The following is a 14,553-nucleotide window of genomic DNA, read 5'->3' as shown; positions in this document are numbered from 1 at the left end:
AACAAAAAGCAATTAATATTTGATCATAAGGGAGTTGATGAATATTGATTGGTGGGACAGAAATTAAAACTGAAAACTGAAGATGGTTAATTCACGGGCCGAAGCGGTGCATGGTTTATTTAATTTGTTGTGGGCATGCATGCATGGGGGTAGTACTACTACTACTACTTTACAGACCATCATGTCCATGATTGACCACATGACTAGACAAGAGATCATTTCACGGGCGCTAACATATCATGAATGAATATACAGAGAGATCGAGATCGAGATCGAGAGAGAGAGAGATTGAAATGAAAGCCAGCTGGCCCCAACATGATGAAGATGATGATCTTCTGGCTTGCTCTCATGCATCCATGCACGTAAAAGATTCGATCGTAATATGTCACGGCCATAATCATGATGTTAATTGTGGCGCCATTAAGCGCAGCTAGTACTAGTTTTTTCTTTTCTTTTAACGTGTATTTAGAGGTTGTATTTTTCTTTTGCCGGACTCGATCAGTTATTTGAAATATGGATTTATAACCTAATTAATAAGTTGGCTAATTAAGAGCCAAAAGGTTCAGAACTTGATCATGAACAAAAAGGTTGAAATTATATATATATATATATATATATATATATATATATATATGCATGCAGATGTTATAGACTAGCTCGCACAGGGATTTCCAATGGGTATATACGTACGTATATGAAAATGATACAGCTCCCACCGATATATATATCGATTACTATTAGTGTTTTTTTAATATTTGTGTGTGTTTATTTTTTTTATTTGGGAGAGGGGGTATTGAACTCCAGACCTCCATTTTGGAGGTTGAAGGTTATATCAACCAGGCCACAGGCCTTTAGTAGTACGTACTTCTTTTAAAATACACACAAAAATGTTTTAAAAAATAATTTGCTTTAACACTGATCGGTACGTAGTACCCTTTTCGGTGATGATCCTATATGGATATACCTGCATCATCAATCATCACTTGTGTATATATAATATAGAGTAGTGCTAGGCTACTGCCCAGCAATGACTGCTGGGCCTAGCACAAATTTGTCTTTTTATTTTTTCCTTCATTTTCTTTTTATATTTTTTTAACATATTTAAATATTTTTAAAAAATAAAAAAAATACATTAATACACTAAAAGTCACTTTCTTAATCATTAAGTAAAAAAAATAAAAAAAAATTAAATATATGAGTGGTCAAAATGAGGGGCAAACTCAAACGGCATACTAGCATTAATTCTCTATAATATATAAGATGAAAAATGCTACTTGTCACGACAAATAGATCCCGATTTTTTTTTTTACTTAGTAATTAAGAAAGTATTTTTAAACGATATTGTATTTTTTTAAAATGTGTAAGAGTATAACAAATTTTAAATTATATTATCTTTAGAATTCTCTCGGGATTGGAGTGCGACCTAGGGTTTTGTGCATGGTGAACCCCCTCGCCCCATTGTCTTCCTTGGTGGGTTTGGCCTTCGATAGGGATGGATTGTATCAAGAGAACAAGGTAGTGAAGAATTTGGGGTCTGGGTTGGTTGTTGCGTCTGCTGCAGGAAATTGTTATGCGGATATTGTGGTGAATATGCCTCAACCTTTACCAGAGATCGACCTCCCATTTAGAGAACCATGGTTCAATGACGGTGAAATGTTGTTCCTTTTCTCTAAGGCAGAGATCAATAAATCGGCAGAACCTTCTCAATTCTCTGTTGTGCTAAAATTCCTTCGTCGAAGGCCTTCTCTGGATCATGTTAGAGGATTCATAAAAAATCGTTAGGGGCTACGATCTATGCTAGTTGAAGAATCCTTGTAACTTGTTGGTTAGATTGTCGAATGAGGTTGATTTTGTGACTATGATGGCAAGGGGAAATGCGGATATTCAAGGGGTTCATTTTGGCGTCTTTCATTGGACTTCTAATTTCATTGAAAAAGATGATTCTCTTTTGGTCCTTGTTTGGATATCCTTGCTAGAACTACCTCCTAATTATTTTCATTCCTCTATTTTAAAGAGTATTAGAGGTGGATTTGGGCATTTTTGGAAGCGTGATAATGCCACAGCATGTGTCACTAGACCATAAGTGGTGAGAATCTGCGTAGAAATGGATGTGTCTAAACCTCTCTGTCATCATTTCTGGTTGGGCCCCCCGGGACTTGAGTCGAGTCCTTATCAATAAATTGTTTATGAATTGATTCCGACATTTTGTGGATGGTGTCGGAAACAAGGTTACTTGGAATTAAAGTATGGGCTTAAAGAAAAATCTATGGAGAAAGGTAAGGAGAAAGTAGTGCATGAGGATGCTGGTAAGGGGATTTTAAAGCAAGTATGGAAGGTGGTTGGGAAAAAAACAAGATCTTAGTGTTGTGAATGATCTTGCTAAGGTGGAAGAGCGAAAATCCAGATGAAAGGCTATCCTGATTGAAATTCGTGATCATTGAGGAGGGGAGGTTCAGTACTCGACGGAGGTTCTTTTTGCAAGCATGAATGATGAAGTGTTTTCGAAACAAGAAGTACAACATGAACTTGAGCAAGATTCTACTTTGCCTTTGCGGGAGGGTCCAGTTGAGATGGCTTGTGGTTTGGTATCAATGTTGGTAAAATCCCTGTGCTTCGGGATGTCTCTAATTTGTAGTCGAATAAGTCCAATGAAAGTTGGTTTGAACAGTCTGAGAAGGAAGCGACCATGGCAGATTTTGATTATCTCAATGATGGCTTTTTGTAGCCCAGAAGCTCCTTGAAAATTATTGACGAAGTATTAGAGTATGAACTATGTAGAGATGATGATGGAATAGTGGAGGAAGCGGAAGAAATGGTTGAATTAGATAAGATGCCTGAAAATTCTGTGTCGGATAAGGAAGCTAACGATGACTTGGAAGAACTGTCTATAAAATGTCATGAGTAGGACTTTGATATTTCTATCCCGATTAAACATCTTCGAGGTGTTGGAAAAAGACAGCTACCGTAGTTCTTGATAGGACTACTCGTTCTAATAAACATGATTAATTAATGAATATTCTTACTTAGAATATTAGGGGTATTTGTTCGTTGAAAGCTAGGTTGTGGAGTAATTTTGAATAAACATAAGCCATCAGTGGTGGCTTTATTAGAACTTTTTCTTTCCGTAAATAAATGCAAGCGTTGGGCTAGGTGGTTGCATCTTCCAAATTTTTGTCATAGCATTGAAGTTGAAGGTAAAGTATAGTTGTTTTGGGCTGATGGGGTTGATTTTGTCTATGGATCAGGCTCTATCTGGTTGGTTTTCTTGTGGTTCTTCTCGTGTTCTCGCTACATTTGTGTATGCTAGTTGTTTCCAACAGCAACATCATTTTCTTTAGAGATATCTTTGCAATCTATCAGTGGAGGACTCTCCTTAGTTTCTTGGAGGAGATTTCAATATTTTTCAGGCAGTGAATGAAAAGCTTGGTGGTAGTTTTCGGTCTTCTTGTGCCATTATGGAGTTCAATAATTGTATTCAAGCATGTGGTTTGCTAGACATTCCTTTGTCGAGTCAACGATTTTCATGGTGCAATGGGAGGTTAGGGGGTGGTAAAATTTGGGCGCGACTTGATAGAGTGTTAGTCAACACTAAGTTTTTAAGCTCGTTTGCAGATGGGAGGATGGAATATTTATCTAGAACATCGTCGGATCATTACCCAATGATTATTGAGTTCTTTCGTGAGTGACAAAGGGGTCCTTGAATTTTTCGATTCCAGCGCATGTGGTGTACTCATGCAAATTTTCTGAAAGTAGTACATGATTGTTGGGCACAGGTAGTAGCTGGATGTGTGATGGGGAGGATGAGTTTGAAGCTGAAAAAAAAAATTAAAATAGATGTGAAGAAAGTGGAATGTGGAAGTATTTGGCAGGGTTGAGCTGGAGCTTAAAGCTATTGGAGAAGACTTGATTGCTCTAGAACATAATGTGATTGAAAATTTTTCGCAAGAAGCGAAGTCTGAGTTATTGTTTTGTAAGCAAAAGCATCTTGATATTTTGCATCGCTAAGAAATTATAAGATGTCAAAAATCGAGGATTAAATGGCTTATGGAAGGTGATTCAAATACGACGTTCTTTCATGCGTAGTTAAAGTGTAAGAGAAAGAATAAAATTATTGATCATATGCAACTTGAAGATGGTCAAACTCTTAACACAGTGGATGATGTCCATAATGGTGCGGTGAATTATTTTCTTGAGTTGCTTTCGACGTCCATGGTCTCGGAGGATGCGGAAGTCATGCGTCTATTCTCTCCCTCTATTTCAAATGAGGAAAATCTATTATTGTGTAGGGTTCCTGTGATTGAGGAAGAGAAGGAGGCTCTTTGGTTGATTCCTTAAGACAGTAGCCCAAGTCCTGATGGTTTCTCAACAAGTTTTTTTCAACATGCTTGGGATATTATTAAAGAAGATCTATTGAACATGGCTATTCAGTTCTTTGACGAAATGCCGCTATCTACTTTCTTTGGTGCTACAAGTTGATTCCGAAAGTTGATGCTTCGGATAGTTTTGCACAATTCCGGCCCATAAGTTTGTGCTCAGTGGTGTATAAGGTGTTGACAAAAATAATGGTTAGAAGGTTGGCGCTGTTAATGGGGAAATTAATTTCTGAAGAGCAATTGGCTTTCCTTAAAAGCGCGTAACATTTTCGATAATATCGCTATTGCACAAGAATTGGTTCATGGCATTAATCAGCAAATTCAAGGGGGAAATATCATGATCAAGATTGACATGGCTAAACCTTATGATCGGGTCAGTTGGAAGTTTTTGATGGATGTTACAAGGCCTTTGGGTTTTTTGGGTGAAATGGATGGATCTTATTTTTAATTGTATTTCTTCACCTATGTGTTCTATAATGCTGAATGAGATGGTTAAAGGTTTTCTCAAGCCTTCTCGGGGCCTTCGACAGGGTGATCCCTTATCGCCATTCCTTTTTATTTTATCTGAAGAGATACTTTCTCGTATGATTCGAGAAGAGTTTAACAAAGGTATTAAGCCATTCCATCATGGAGGGCAATGATTAGTCACTTATTTTATGCAGATGACTTTCTTCTTTTTTGCAAATGGTGGAAAGAGATCAATTCGGCAAATCATGAACACAATGCATTCCTATGAAGCTATATTGGGTTAGCTTGTAAGTCCTGCCAAATCCTCTATTTTCTTTCCAAATAATTTTCCTCTCAGTAGGAAAGTTGAGGTGCTTCAAACTACAGGTTTTGTGGAGGGGAAGTGGCCTTGTAGTTATCTTGGAATCCCATTACATGTGGGGCGGCTTATAGTTCAGTTATTTGAATATTTGCTTCTCAAAGTGCAGAAAAACCTTGCGGGATGGAAGAGTAAAACTTTGTCCTTCGAAGGAAAAATAACTCTTATCAAACATGTCCTAAGCAGCATGCCCATTCATATATTATATGTGCTAAATCTTCCTAAGGGTGTTTATAAAGCTTTGATTTCCATTTTCTTTAATTTTTTTTGGGGTGTTGAAGAGGAATCAAAGAAAAGAAAATGGGTGACTTGAAGTAGAATTTGTTTGCCGGTGGAAGAGGGTGGTTTGGGCATTCGGGATCTCTCAGAAGTACAATCCTCTTTATTTATGAAATTTGCCTGGAAATTACTTGTGGGGAACTCCTTATGGGCTGAAATTTTTAGAAAAAAATATGTTGGTGACGCCCATCCGGCTTCGGTCTTGGGTAACCAGTGGGGTACTAGATTTTGGAAGGGTATTATGTTTGTGCTTCATTTGTTGATTAGTAACTCAAAATATTTGGTTCGTTGTGGGGAGCTAAATTTTTGGTATGACATGAATTGGTTAGGTGATGGACCTTTGGCTAACTCTATAGAGGTAAAGGGCGATCCTTCTTTGAAAGTAAATTTGTTTCCTTGCTAATTATACTTGGGATGAACGTAGGTTATGTGAAATTGTTCTAGCAGCGATTGTTAATAAAATTGTTCATCACAAGTGAAGTTGAGAGCTATAGGGATATCCTCATCTGGGTGCCGAAATCTGATGGCATTTTTAGCACTAAATCGGCATGGGAGATTATTTGAATGATAGGAAATATTTGCCCTTGGACAAAGTGGCTTTGGCATAAGCATGTTCCTAAAAAGATGTCCTTTGTTTGTTGGAGAGCTCGGAATGAAGTATTACCTGTGGATAAATTGATTAAGAAACTCGGTATTCCAACAGTTTCCAAATTTAATTGTTGTTTTTCTCCTCAGATTGAAACTATTGATCATGTGTTGTGTAAAGGAGAGGTGGCGCGTAAAGTGTGAGATTATTTTTCTGCTGTCTTTGCTATTAGAATTCCTCAGTTATGTACTTGGCAGGGAATGGTGAATGTCTGGTGGCTTCAAGTATCAAAATCGTCTCAAGCTGGTTTGTGTAAAGGCATTATTCCCATTTTAATTACTTAGGCTCTTAGGCATTCAAGATGTGCGGCACGTATGGAGGACAAGGCCATGAATTGGGGGGGCTGTGGTTCGGGTTGTGAAATGTTTCTTGTTGGATATCTCTTCAAAGTTTTGGCAATTTTCAAGATTGTCTACTAGAGATGAAAGCATTTTGAAGGAGCTTAACTATCCTTTTATTCCTTTTACCGACAAACCTCCCAAAGCAATAGCTTGGTCCTAGCCAATGAGTGGATGGTTCAAACTTAATATTGATGGTGGTTCGAACGGTTATCCAGGACCTTCTGGTGGTGGCGGCATCATACATGATACCCGTGGGCATGCCATGGCTGGATTTTTGCGCACTCATATGGTGTCTCGACTAATTCGATTGCATGGGTGCTTTATTGGATGGCCTTAGAATGGCGCAGCAGCTTGATATTAGAAACCTGTTAGTTGAGTCAGATTCAAAAGTATTGGTGGGATGGATCACATCTGGTGCTTGCAATCTCTAATATATGTGGGATTTTTGGGAAGAAATTCAATTTCTACTCCGGTTTCTAAACTGCCGCATTTATCACATTTATAGAGAAGCCAATATGGTAGCTAATTTTTTAGCAAATGAAGGTGCTAAAAGTAAGATCATGGATTTTGTTGGAATGACATTGGTATTGGACAGTTGCGGGGTCTTTTGCGGACGAACTATTTGCAATTACCTTATTTGCGTAGATAAGTTTTAGTGTCTTGTTTGCTTGTATATGGTTATTTATCTGCCTCAATGAGGGTTTTTTAGTAAATGTTATATTAAAAAAATTATATTATCTTTAAAAAAAAAAAAGTGTAAGGGTATAAAAAATGAATGAAAAAAATTTTATTAAAAAAAAAAAAAAAACCAAATGGTTTTATGGACCCATCCTCAGAGTACTACACTCACACCACTCCAATATGTATATTGTCATGCCTGTCACTGCCATAACTTTATAACAGATTAATTTACGTTTGAGATTATTGATCAGAAATTGAAAGATTTTCGATCCAACGGCTCTCCAGTAATCATGTACGTATAGTAGTATAGAAGTAGCAGTAGTCATTATTACTTTCATAATTCATTGTCCTATACATGCATTTAAAAACGAAAGAATATATTTAATTAGTGAATGATGCACCTTCTACGGACCATACTATTAATATGGTAATATTTAATTTATAAAAAAAAATTAATTTTTTAATAATTTTAAATTTCTCTTATAAATCAAAGTCATAACGCATCCAACATATATGCATTTATTTGTATCTATAAAATAAATATTTGCTAGTTGTAAAGGATCCATTAGCTTTTATGAAATAATTAATTATATATTAATGCTTGATCATGAGAAGTAGTACTATGCATGTATGCATGGCGTTGACTAAGGAAAATCTTGAAAGCCAAAGTCCTATACCGCGTACGTACGTAGACGTACGAGATATGCCAAAAGAATACGTATAAATAAAATGGCTAGCCTATTTGTTGCCAATTCTCCTTATATATGGTCAATCTAGCTATCATTTTACATTGATCACATAAGTGGCGGAAGCATCAATTATGTCGAGGTGGACAACATTTCTATTGTGTAAAGAGTAATGTTGGATATAGTCGGAGTGTAACTTCTATGCACTCACTTTGAAAAAATAAGTGGAGTCGTATCATTAAAAAATGATTTTTTTTTTTTTTTTGTCTTAAATTTACTAACTTTTTTTCAAAGGAAATGAGAGGAGTTTACACATCCTAAGACTGCAAACATCATTTTTTTTATATAAATTAAAAAAAGGTGAAAAATCATAAAAACATATCTACAAACTATTTTTCATATAGATCATCGAGCTTAAATAATTTTTGTATTTTCACTTTGGATTCCATATTAAGAAACCCAATATTGAATAACAAAAAACTTTGGGATCCATATTAATAAATTTATTATTTCTTCTGAACTTAGTTTTAATTTTAATTTTGAAAAAGCTACATTCTTGAAAATAGATAATATATAGAAATTAAACAAGATTTTGAGACTATAAAAAAAATTGGAGAGAGACACTTTTAAGGATATTGAAATTTTTTTAAAAAAATAGAGAGATTATAAATTTTTTTGGCCGGCCATTTTAGATGATTATTATTTTGCCCCTAAAAGCCGGAACATATATATACAAATTAGGTGTGGTTTGGATAGTGAGTTGAGTTGAGATAAAAGTTAAAAGTTGAATAAAATATTATTAGAATATTATTTTTTTCATATTATTATTATTTTAGAACTTGAAAAAGTTGAATTATTTATTATATTTTATGTGAAAATTTAAAAAAATTATAATGATGAAATGAGATGAAACACTTCTTGTAAAATGTTTCGCGTACCATTGCCAATGCATGCCACGTGAACATGTCTTATACAAATTTCCGTGACAAAACAGGTTCACGTGAAAAATACATACGAACTCGAGCAGCCAAAGTGTTTTTGCAGACTTGCAGTTGAGCATTCAAGCACTGTGTTCACATGAGTTTGTACTTGGAACCAAAACCAGGGGTTCAATAAGGAAGTATATAAACAAGAAGAAAATGAGTTGGGGTACTGGTTAGCGGTACAGAAAGTTGAGCTAGAGAAGACGAGTGTGGTGAAGAGATAGAGCTTCCTCAATGAAGAAACAAGGGTGTGAGATTGAAGCAATAGGCATTAGCTACAAGATTCAAACACAATGTAGACAGAATCCTTTTAAGATCTTTAGCAAAGAGCCACATGAACAGAATCATCAAGGCATTTATCAAGAACCAGAAGAGCAAGACAAGGTTGAAGAGCCATGCCCCAGAGCCTGCCAAGTTCTGAAGGGCGTGAACTGCAGGGCAAAACCATGGGAGATTATGGCCATTGCAGGCCCAAGTGGAGCAGGAAAGTCATCCCTACTAGAAATCTTGGCAGGGAAAGTCACACCACAAAGTGGTTCCATTTTTCTGAACCAAAAGCCCATAGACAAAGCTCAGTTCAAGAAAATATCAGGGTATGTCACTCAAAAGGACACCCTCTTTCCTCTACTTACAGTGGAAGAAACCTTAATGTTTAGCGCAAAGCTACGGTTGAGGCTTCCAGCAGCTGAGCTGAGCTCCAGGGTGAAGTCATTGATTCAGGAGCTAGGCTTGAATCGTGTGGCCGGAGCTCGTGTTGGAGACGACCGGGTTCGGGGATATCCGGTGGAGAAAGGCGTCGGGTTTCAATTGGTATAGAAGTGGTACATGACCCCAAAGTGCTGATTCTCGACGAACCAACTTCAGGGCTGGATAGTACATCAGCGGTTCAAATCATTGACATGCTTAAGATCATGGCTGAAACACGGGGTAGAACCATAATTCTCAGTATCCACCAACCTGGTTTCCACATTATAAAGTTGTTCAATTCAATTTTGTTATTAGCAAATGGCTGTGTCTTGCACCATGGCACGCTGGATCAGCTTGGCTTGAACTTAAGACTGATGGGATTAGAGCTTCCACTTCATGTCAATGTCGTTGAATTCGCCATTGAATCCATCAAAACCATTCAACAGCAGCAAAAATCTCTCCATTTTCGCCAAAACATGCTACCACAGCGGACATCAACTATGGAACAAAAGAAAGGAGATGATGAAGGCGAGAGTAGAAGTGGTAAGTTCACACTGCAACAGCTCTTTCAACAATCCAAGTTTATTGATTATGAAGATATCACCAATGAAGAAATCGATTTCCCACCCGACTTTGCAAATTCTAGACTGGGAGAAACCATAATTCTCACTCATAGGTTCTCCAAGAACATCTTTCGGTCAAAGGAGCTCTTTACTTGCCGGACGATTCAAATGCTGGTCTCTGGACTTGTCCTTGGCTCGATCTTTTATAATCTCAAAGATGATCTAGTTGGAGCCCAAGAAAGGGTTGGTCTATTTGCATTCATTTTGACATTTTTGTTATCATGCACTACAGAAGCTCTCCCAATCTTTCTGCAAGAGAGGGAGATTCTTATGAGGGAGATATCTTCTGGAAGCTACAGAATCTCATCCTATGCCATAGCCAACGGATTAGTTTACGTCCCATTTCTGCTCATCCTATCCATTATGTTCACAATACCCTTGTACTGGCTGGTTGGACTCAATCAGAGTTTCATGGCCTTTTTGCACTTCTTCTTGTTAATTTGGCTAATTCTGTACACAGCGAATTCTGTTGTCGTGTGTTTCAGTGCTCTGGTGCCTAATTTCATCGTCGGGAATTCTGTGATTGCCGGTGTCATGGGGTCCTTCTTTCTATTCTCTGGTTACTTCATATCAAAGCATGGGATTCCAAGCTATTGGATTTTCATGCATTACATATCGTTGTTCAAGTATCCTTTTGAAGGGTTTTTAATAAATGAGTTCTCCTCTAACTCAGGGAAGTGCTTGGAGTACATGTTTGGGACATGTGTGGTTAGGGGAGAAGATGTGCTAAGGGAAGAAGGCCTTGGGGAGGAAAGTAGGTGGAGAAATGTGATGGTTATGGTGTGCTTTATATTGGTTTACAGGCTTATTTCTTATGTAATCCTTAGATGCAGATGCTCCCAGAGAGGGCTCAAGGATGCCCTTCTCTCAAGAATATGGTGAAAGATTCTCTCTCTCTCTCTCTCTCTCTCCTTGACAAGATGGTCACATGTCTGGGAAATTACTTTAGGTAGCACCCCTAAGATGAAAAGTCAGATAATAAAGAAAAGATGTGTTATTTCTGCCACCAGACTGTACCAACAATTATATGTTGTTTATGCTACATATATATATATATATATATATATATCATTATATGTGACGCGCGAGCGCACACATTCACCGAATCACCAGGTTCATTTTCTTCACTTCATGGATTCTATTTTTGTTCTTGTTTACGCATGATTGCTGAACCCTACAAAATGTGCTGGGTTGTCCTAAAGATATCAAGGAACAGTTCTTAAGGCATTATTCAGGGATAGAAAGAGGTTGTCACAAGATGAAAAACCAACAAGTACACTGCAGCATTTGGTTCAGCATCAGAGCACTTTGAATTCCTAACACTGCAAATACAGAGCAAATTCTAACAGGCCAATGATCACCAGGGTCACACATCTGATGTTAAATGTACTCTGCTGAAACAATGTGGAACTTTAGTAGCATGCATGTAGTTTAAAACTATCATTAATTCGTTAATTCTAAGTATCTACTCGAATCATATCATGATATTGGATATTTAACTGCAACAAAGCTGGACCAATTGGCACTGTTTCACTACATGCCAGCTGCTGAGGAGCAGGCTGGACCAATTGGCCAAGAGAATTATATACAATAATACAAAGCACTTATTATAGTATAAATCAGATTGACCCCCATCCCAGGCTGGTACAATTTCCCAAATTAGAGGGGAAGGTGTCATTTTCCTGGATTACAAAAGCATGTTTTGGTTTTTTGTATGGTAGTAAGACGTTTAAAGAAGAACATTTGTGAGAACTACTGACATTAAAAACAAAAAACAAACTGCTGATAACTACTTATATTACAAGAGCATATTCTAGTTTGTTGCAGAAAGCCATTACCACATAATCCACCATATCTCATGTATTTTATTTTGTCACTCTCAACCACATTTCAAAACCAAGAATTCGAGTATTTTCGATTCTGCTTTGGTGAGGATTTTGGTCGAGAGAGTGTTAAAGAAGAATTTCTAAGCATATTTCTGAGATACCAAAGATGTGGGAGTCGTTTTCTACTGTCATTTGGCCACTACTATTTTTGTGTTCTTAGCATGACAACATGGTTGTCCTCTACTTATCTGGCCAAGAACTTAGGACATAATTATCTTGTTGTTTAGTATCATACAAAAGGCTCAAGCTATAAGCGCTCAGAATTCTATATACATATAACAAAAGTTTAAGTGCATGAATTGAGAGCACAGAGTAACAAGACAAGAGAAAGGGACATAATTATCTTGTTGTTTAGTATCATACAAAAGGCTCAAGCTATAAGCGCTCAGAATTCTATATACATATAACAAAAGTTTAAGTGCATGAATTGAGAGCACAGAGTAACAAGACAAGAGAAAGGGACTAGAACTTAAAAGAGTTAATTTCGATTTAATGAGTCATCAGCCTTTTCTTATGGAAATAAATTTGAAGAAGACAAGTGGTGGGAAATTGCAAGTTGGACCGTTTCTGTTGTCTCCCCCATTTTCTTAGACGGCAATGACTTTTTAAGCCCTTTCATTATACACATTGACTAATTTTTCCCTGCAATAGTGCCACTCCCATAACCATTTTTCTCTCATACTCAAAAACTACCAAACTACTTTCTCCTTTCACTTACCTCTCATCAAACCATGCTTGATCACCAGCTAAGATTCACCGGTAAACCACTATTCTGTGAGCCCTACCCACCAAATCCATAGCAATCATGACAGTGCAGGAGATACAGAATTCGACTTCTGGTTAGGTGGCACTGACATGGAGGTTCAAGCTCAAACAAGCCTTATTGAAGAAGGTTTTGAAGCTTACTCACCAGCTTTATGGGAAAGAATCGCATCAAGAAATATTGATTATGAATCTTCCCCTTTGCTCCCCCACAACCATCATTCCAGTAAACTTTCCTCCGCGTCAAGGAAAAAAGCAATTGCAGAGGGTAGGAGGCAGCTTATGGAAATGGTTCAAGACGAGTCTTGTTTCGAGCTCTCTCTGAAAGATATTGTCGATGAGCAGCATATCTCTGGATTTCAAGAGGTGATCATCGAAAAGAATGGATTTCATCTTGACACTGAGCCTCAGATGAAGAGGAAAAATAAAAAGAAAAATAAAGGCATTACTAAGGCAAGTCAGGTGTCGAGGATCGGAAGTATGGACAAAAAAACTTTCCATGTTCTTCCCAACTTCTTTAGCTTTGAAGATGAAATCAAAGGCAGGCAACTGCTCAGAAGTTTCTCCAAGTCCATCTTTTGAGTATAGCAAGCATCATATTGACAAGGATTGGTGGATGAAAAGGTTTTTGCAAGGAGTATCCAATAAAAGAAATTTAGGGAATGGCATGGGTGGAAGCACTAGAAGAAGCAACAGCAGCACAAGCAGGTATTTGTTTGTTTTTTTTTTAGGACGGTTCCAACAATTTTATCGATAATACTTTGGCGGAAAAATACTGTATACAAAGAAAAAGCCTCAAGAGGTTAAAACCAGAACATGAGAGACAATGTTTTTATGTTTTTCATTTTCAAAGCATTTGACTGCTCAAATATATCATTTGGAATGTGGAGTGCGTAAGTGAAGAACAGAACATCTGAAAATGATGCGAAAGAAGAGACTATTGTCCACATGCCAAATGCGAGATAGAACCAGTTAATCTTTTACATGTCTTCCTATTTCATGCAGGATTGATGATGCCAATATCATACCTGGTTGCTGGTCCTTCCACACCAAGAAAAACAAGACTAAGAGACGGAGAGGATGCATCTTCTAAATGGAATGCGATTGAGAACAGCATAGGAATGATCGGGTTGTGCATATGCTCCTGTTATCCTTCAGTAGCAAATCTCTCAACTTTTTAAACTAGTCAATTTCCACAGCTTGTTTCTGGTGGATAATTGAATGAACTGTAGGTGGAGCACGAATTAATGGCCAGATGCAGCCGCTGCTCTGAATAAACTAGTCACTGAAATTTCAGGTCAGGAATTAACATTTTAGACCATCGTTGTGATTGGTCTGAATCTTGGCCTAGCAAATCCTGTTGAATATTGTATAATAAAAATCTCCCGGAACCTGTGTATAGTTCTTTGCCAAGACATAGGCTAAAGCCAGATAGCCTAGCAATAGGTCATCTTTCTTCGCTTGGACTTTTCTCATTTGCAATGAAAAACAAAATGTGCTTGAACACCAAGGAAAATAATTACCATGCAGTTTTTACTCCCTTACACTGACATAGAAATGAAGCTCGTGGGCTGACAGATCCGTAGGCAAATGAGACAGCTAATCAACCAAAGCTTTTGTTATATAATTCTAGAATATTGGTGGGACGAAATAAGCAAAGTGGGCATGCCTGGTACGGGTGATTTTCAATGTGGGTCATAAAATAAAAGCAGAATTATAATCAGCAACAACAAAAAAAAAAAAAAAAAAAAAACTCTTCACACACACACACACACACACA

The 14,553-nt window shown here is 37.3% G+C and overlaps 1 protein-coding gene and 1 long non-coding RNA gene across 2 annotated transcripts; both read left to right on the top strand.

Annotated features, from left to right (window-relative positions):
* Positions 1-9,031: 9,031 nt before the first annotated feature.
* LOC121253180 (ABC transporter G family member 5-like) lies at positions 9,032-11,245 on the top strand. The gene is given in 2 exon segments (XM_041153122.1): positions 9,032-9,590; positions 9,593-11,245. Coding segments are annotated over 2 exon segments (1,956 nt in total). The 5' UTR covers positions 9,032-9,049; the 3' UTR covers positions 11,008-11,245.
* A 1,420-nt stretch (positions 11,246-12,665) lies between these two features.
* LOC121253182 lies at positions 12,666-14,233 on the top strand. Its single transcript, XR_005938368.1, has 2 exons — positions 12,666-13,481; positions 13,779-14,233. It is a non-coding gene; the product is annotated as an uncharacterized LOC121253182 (long non-coding RNA).
* Positions 14,234-14,553: the final 320 nt, after the last annotated feature.

The sequence above is a fragment of the Juglans microcarpa x Juglans regia genome, chromosome 2S (genome assembly GCF_004785595.1).
Source record: "Juglans microcarpa x Juglans regia isolate MS1-56 chromosome 2S, Jm3101_v1.0, whole genome shotgun sequence".
Taxonomy (NCBI): Eukaryota; Viridiplantae; Streptophyta; class Magnoliopsida; order Fagales; family Juglandaceae; genus Juglans; species Juglans microcarpa x Juglans regia.
Note: the sequence above shows the minus strand (reverse complement) of the source record. Positions and strands in the feature narration are given on the sequence as shown.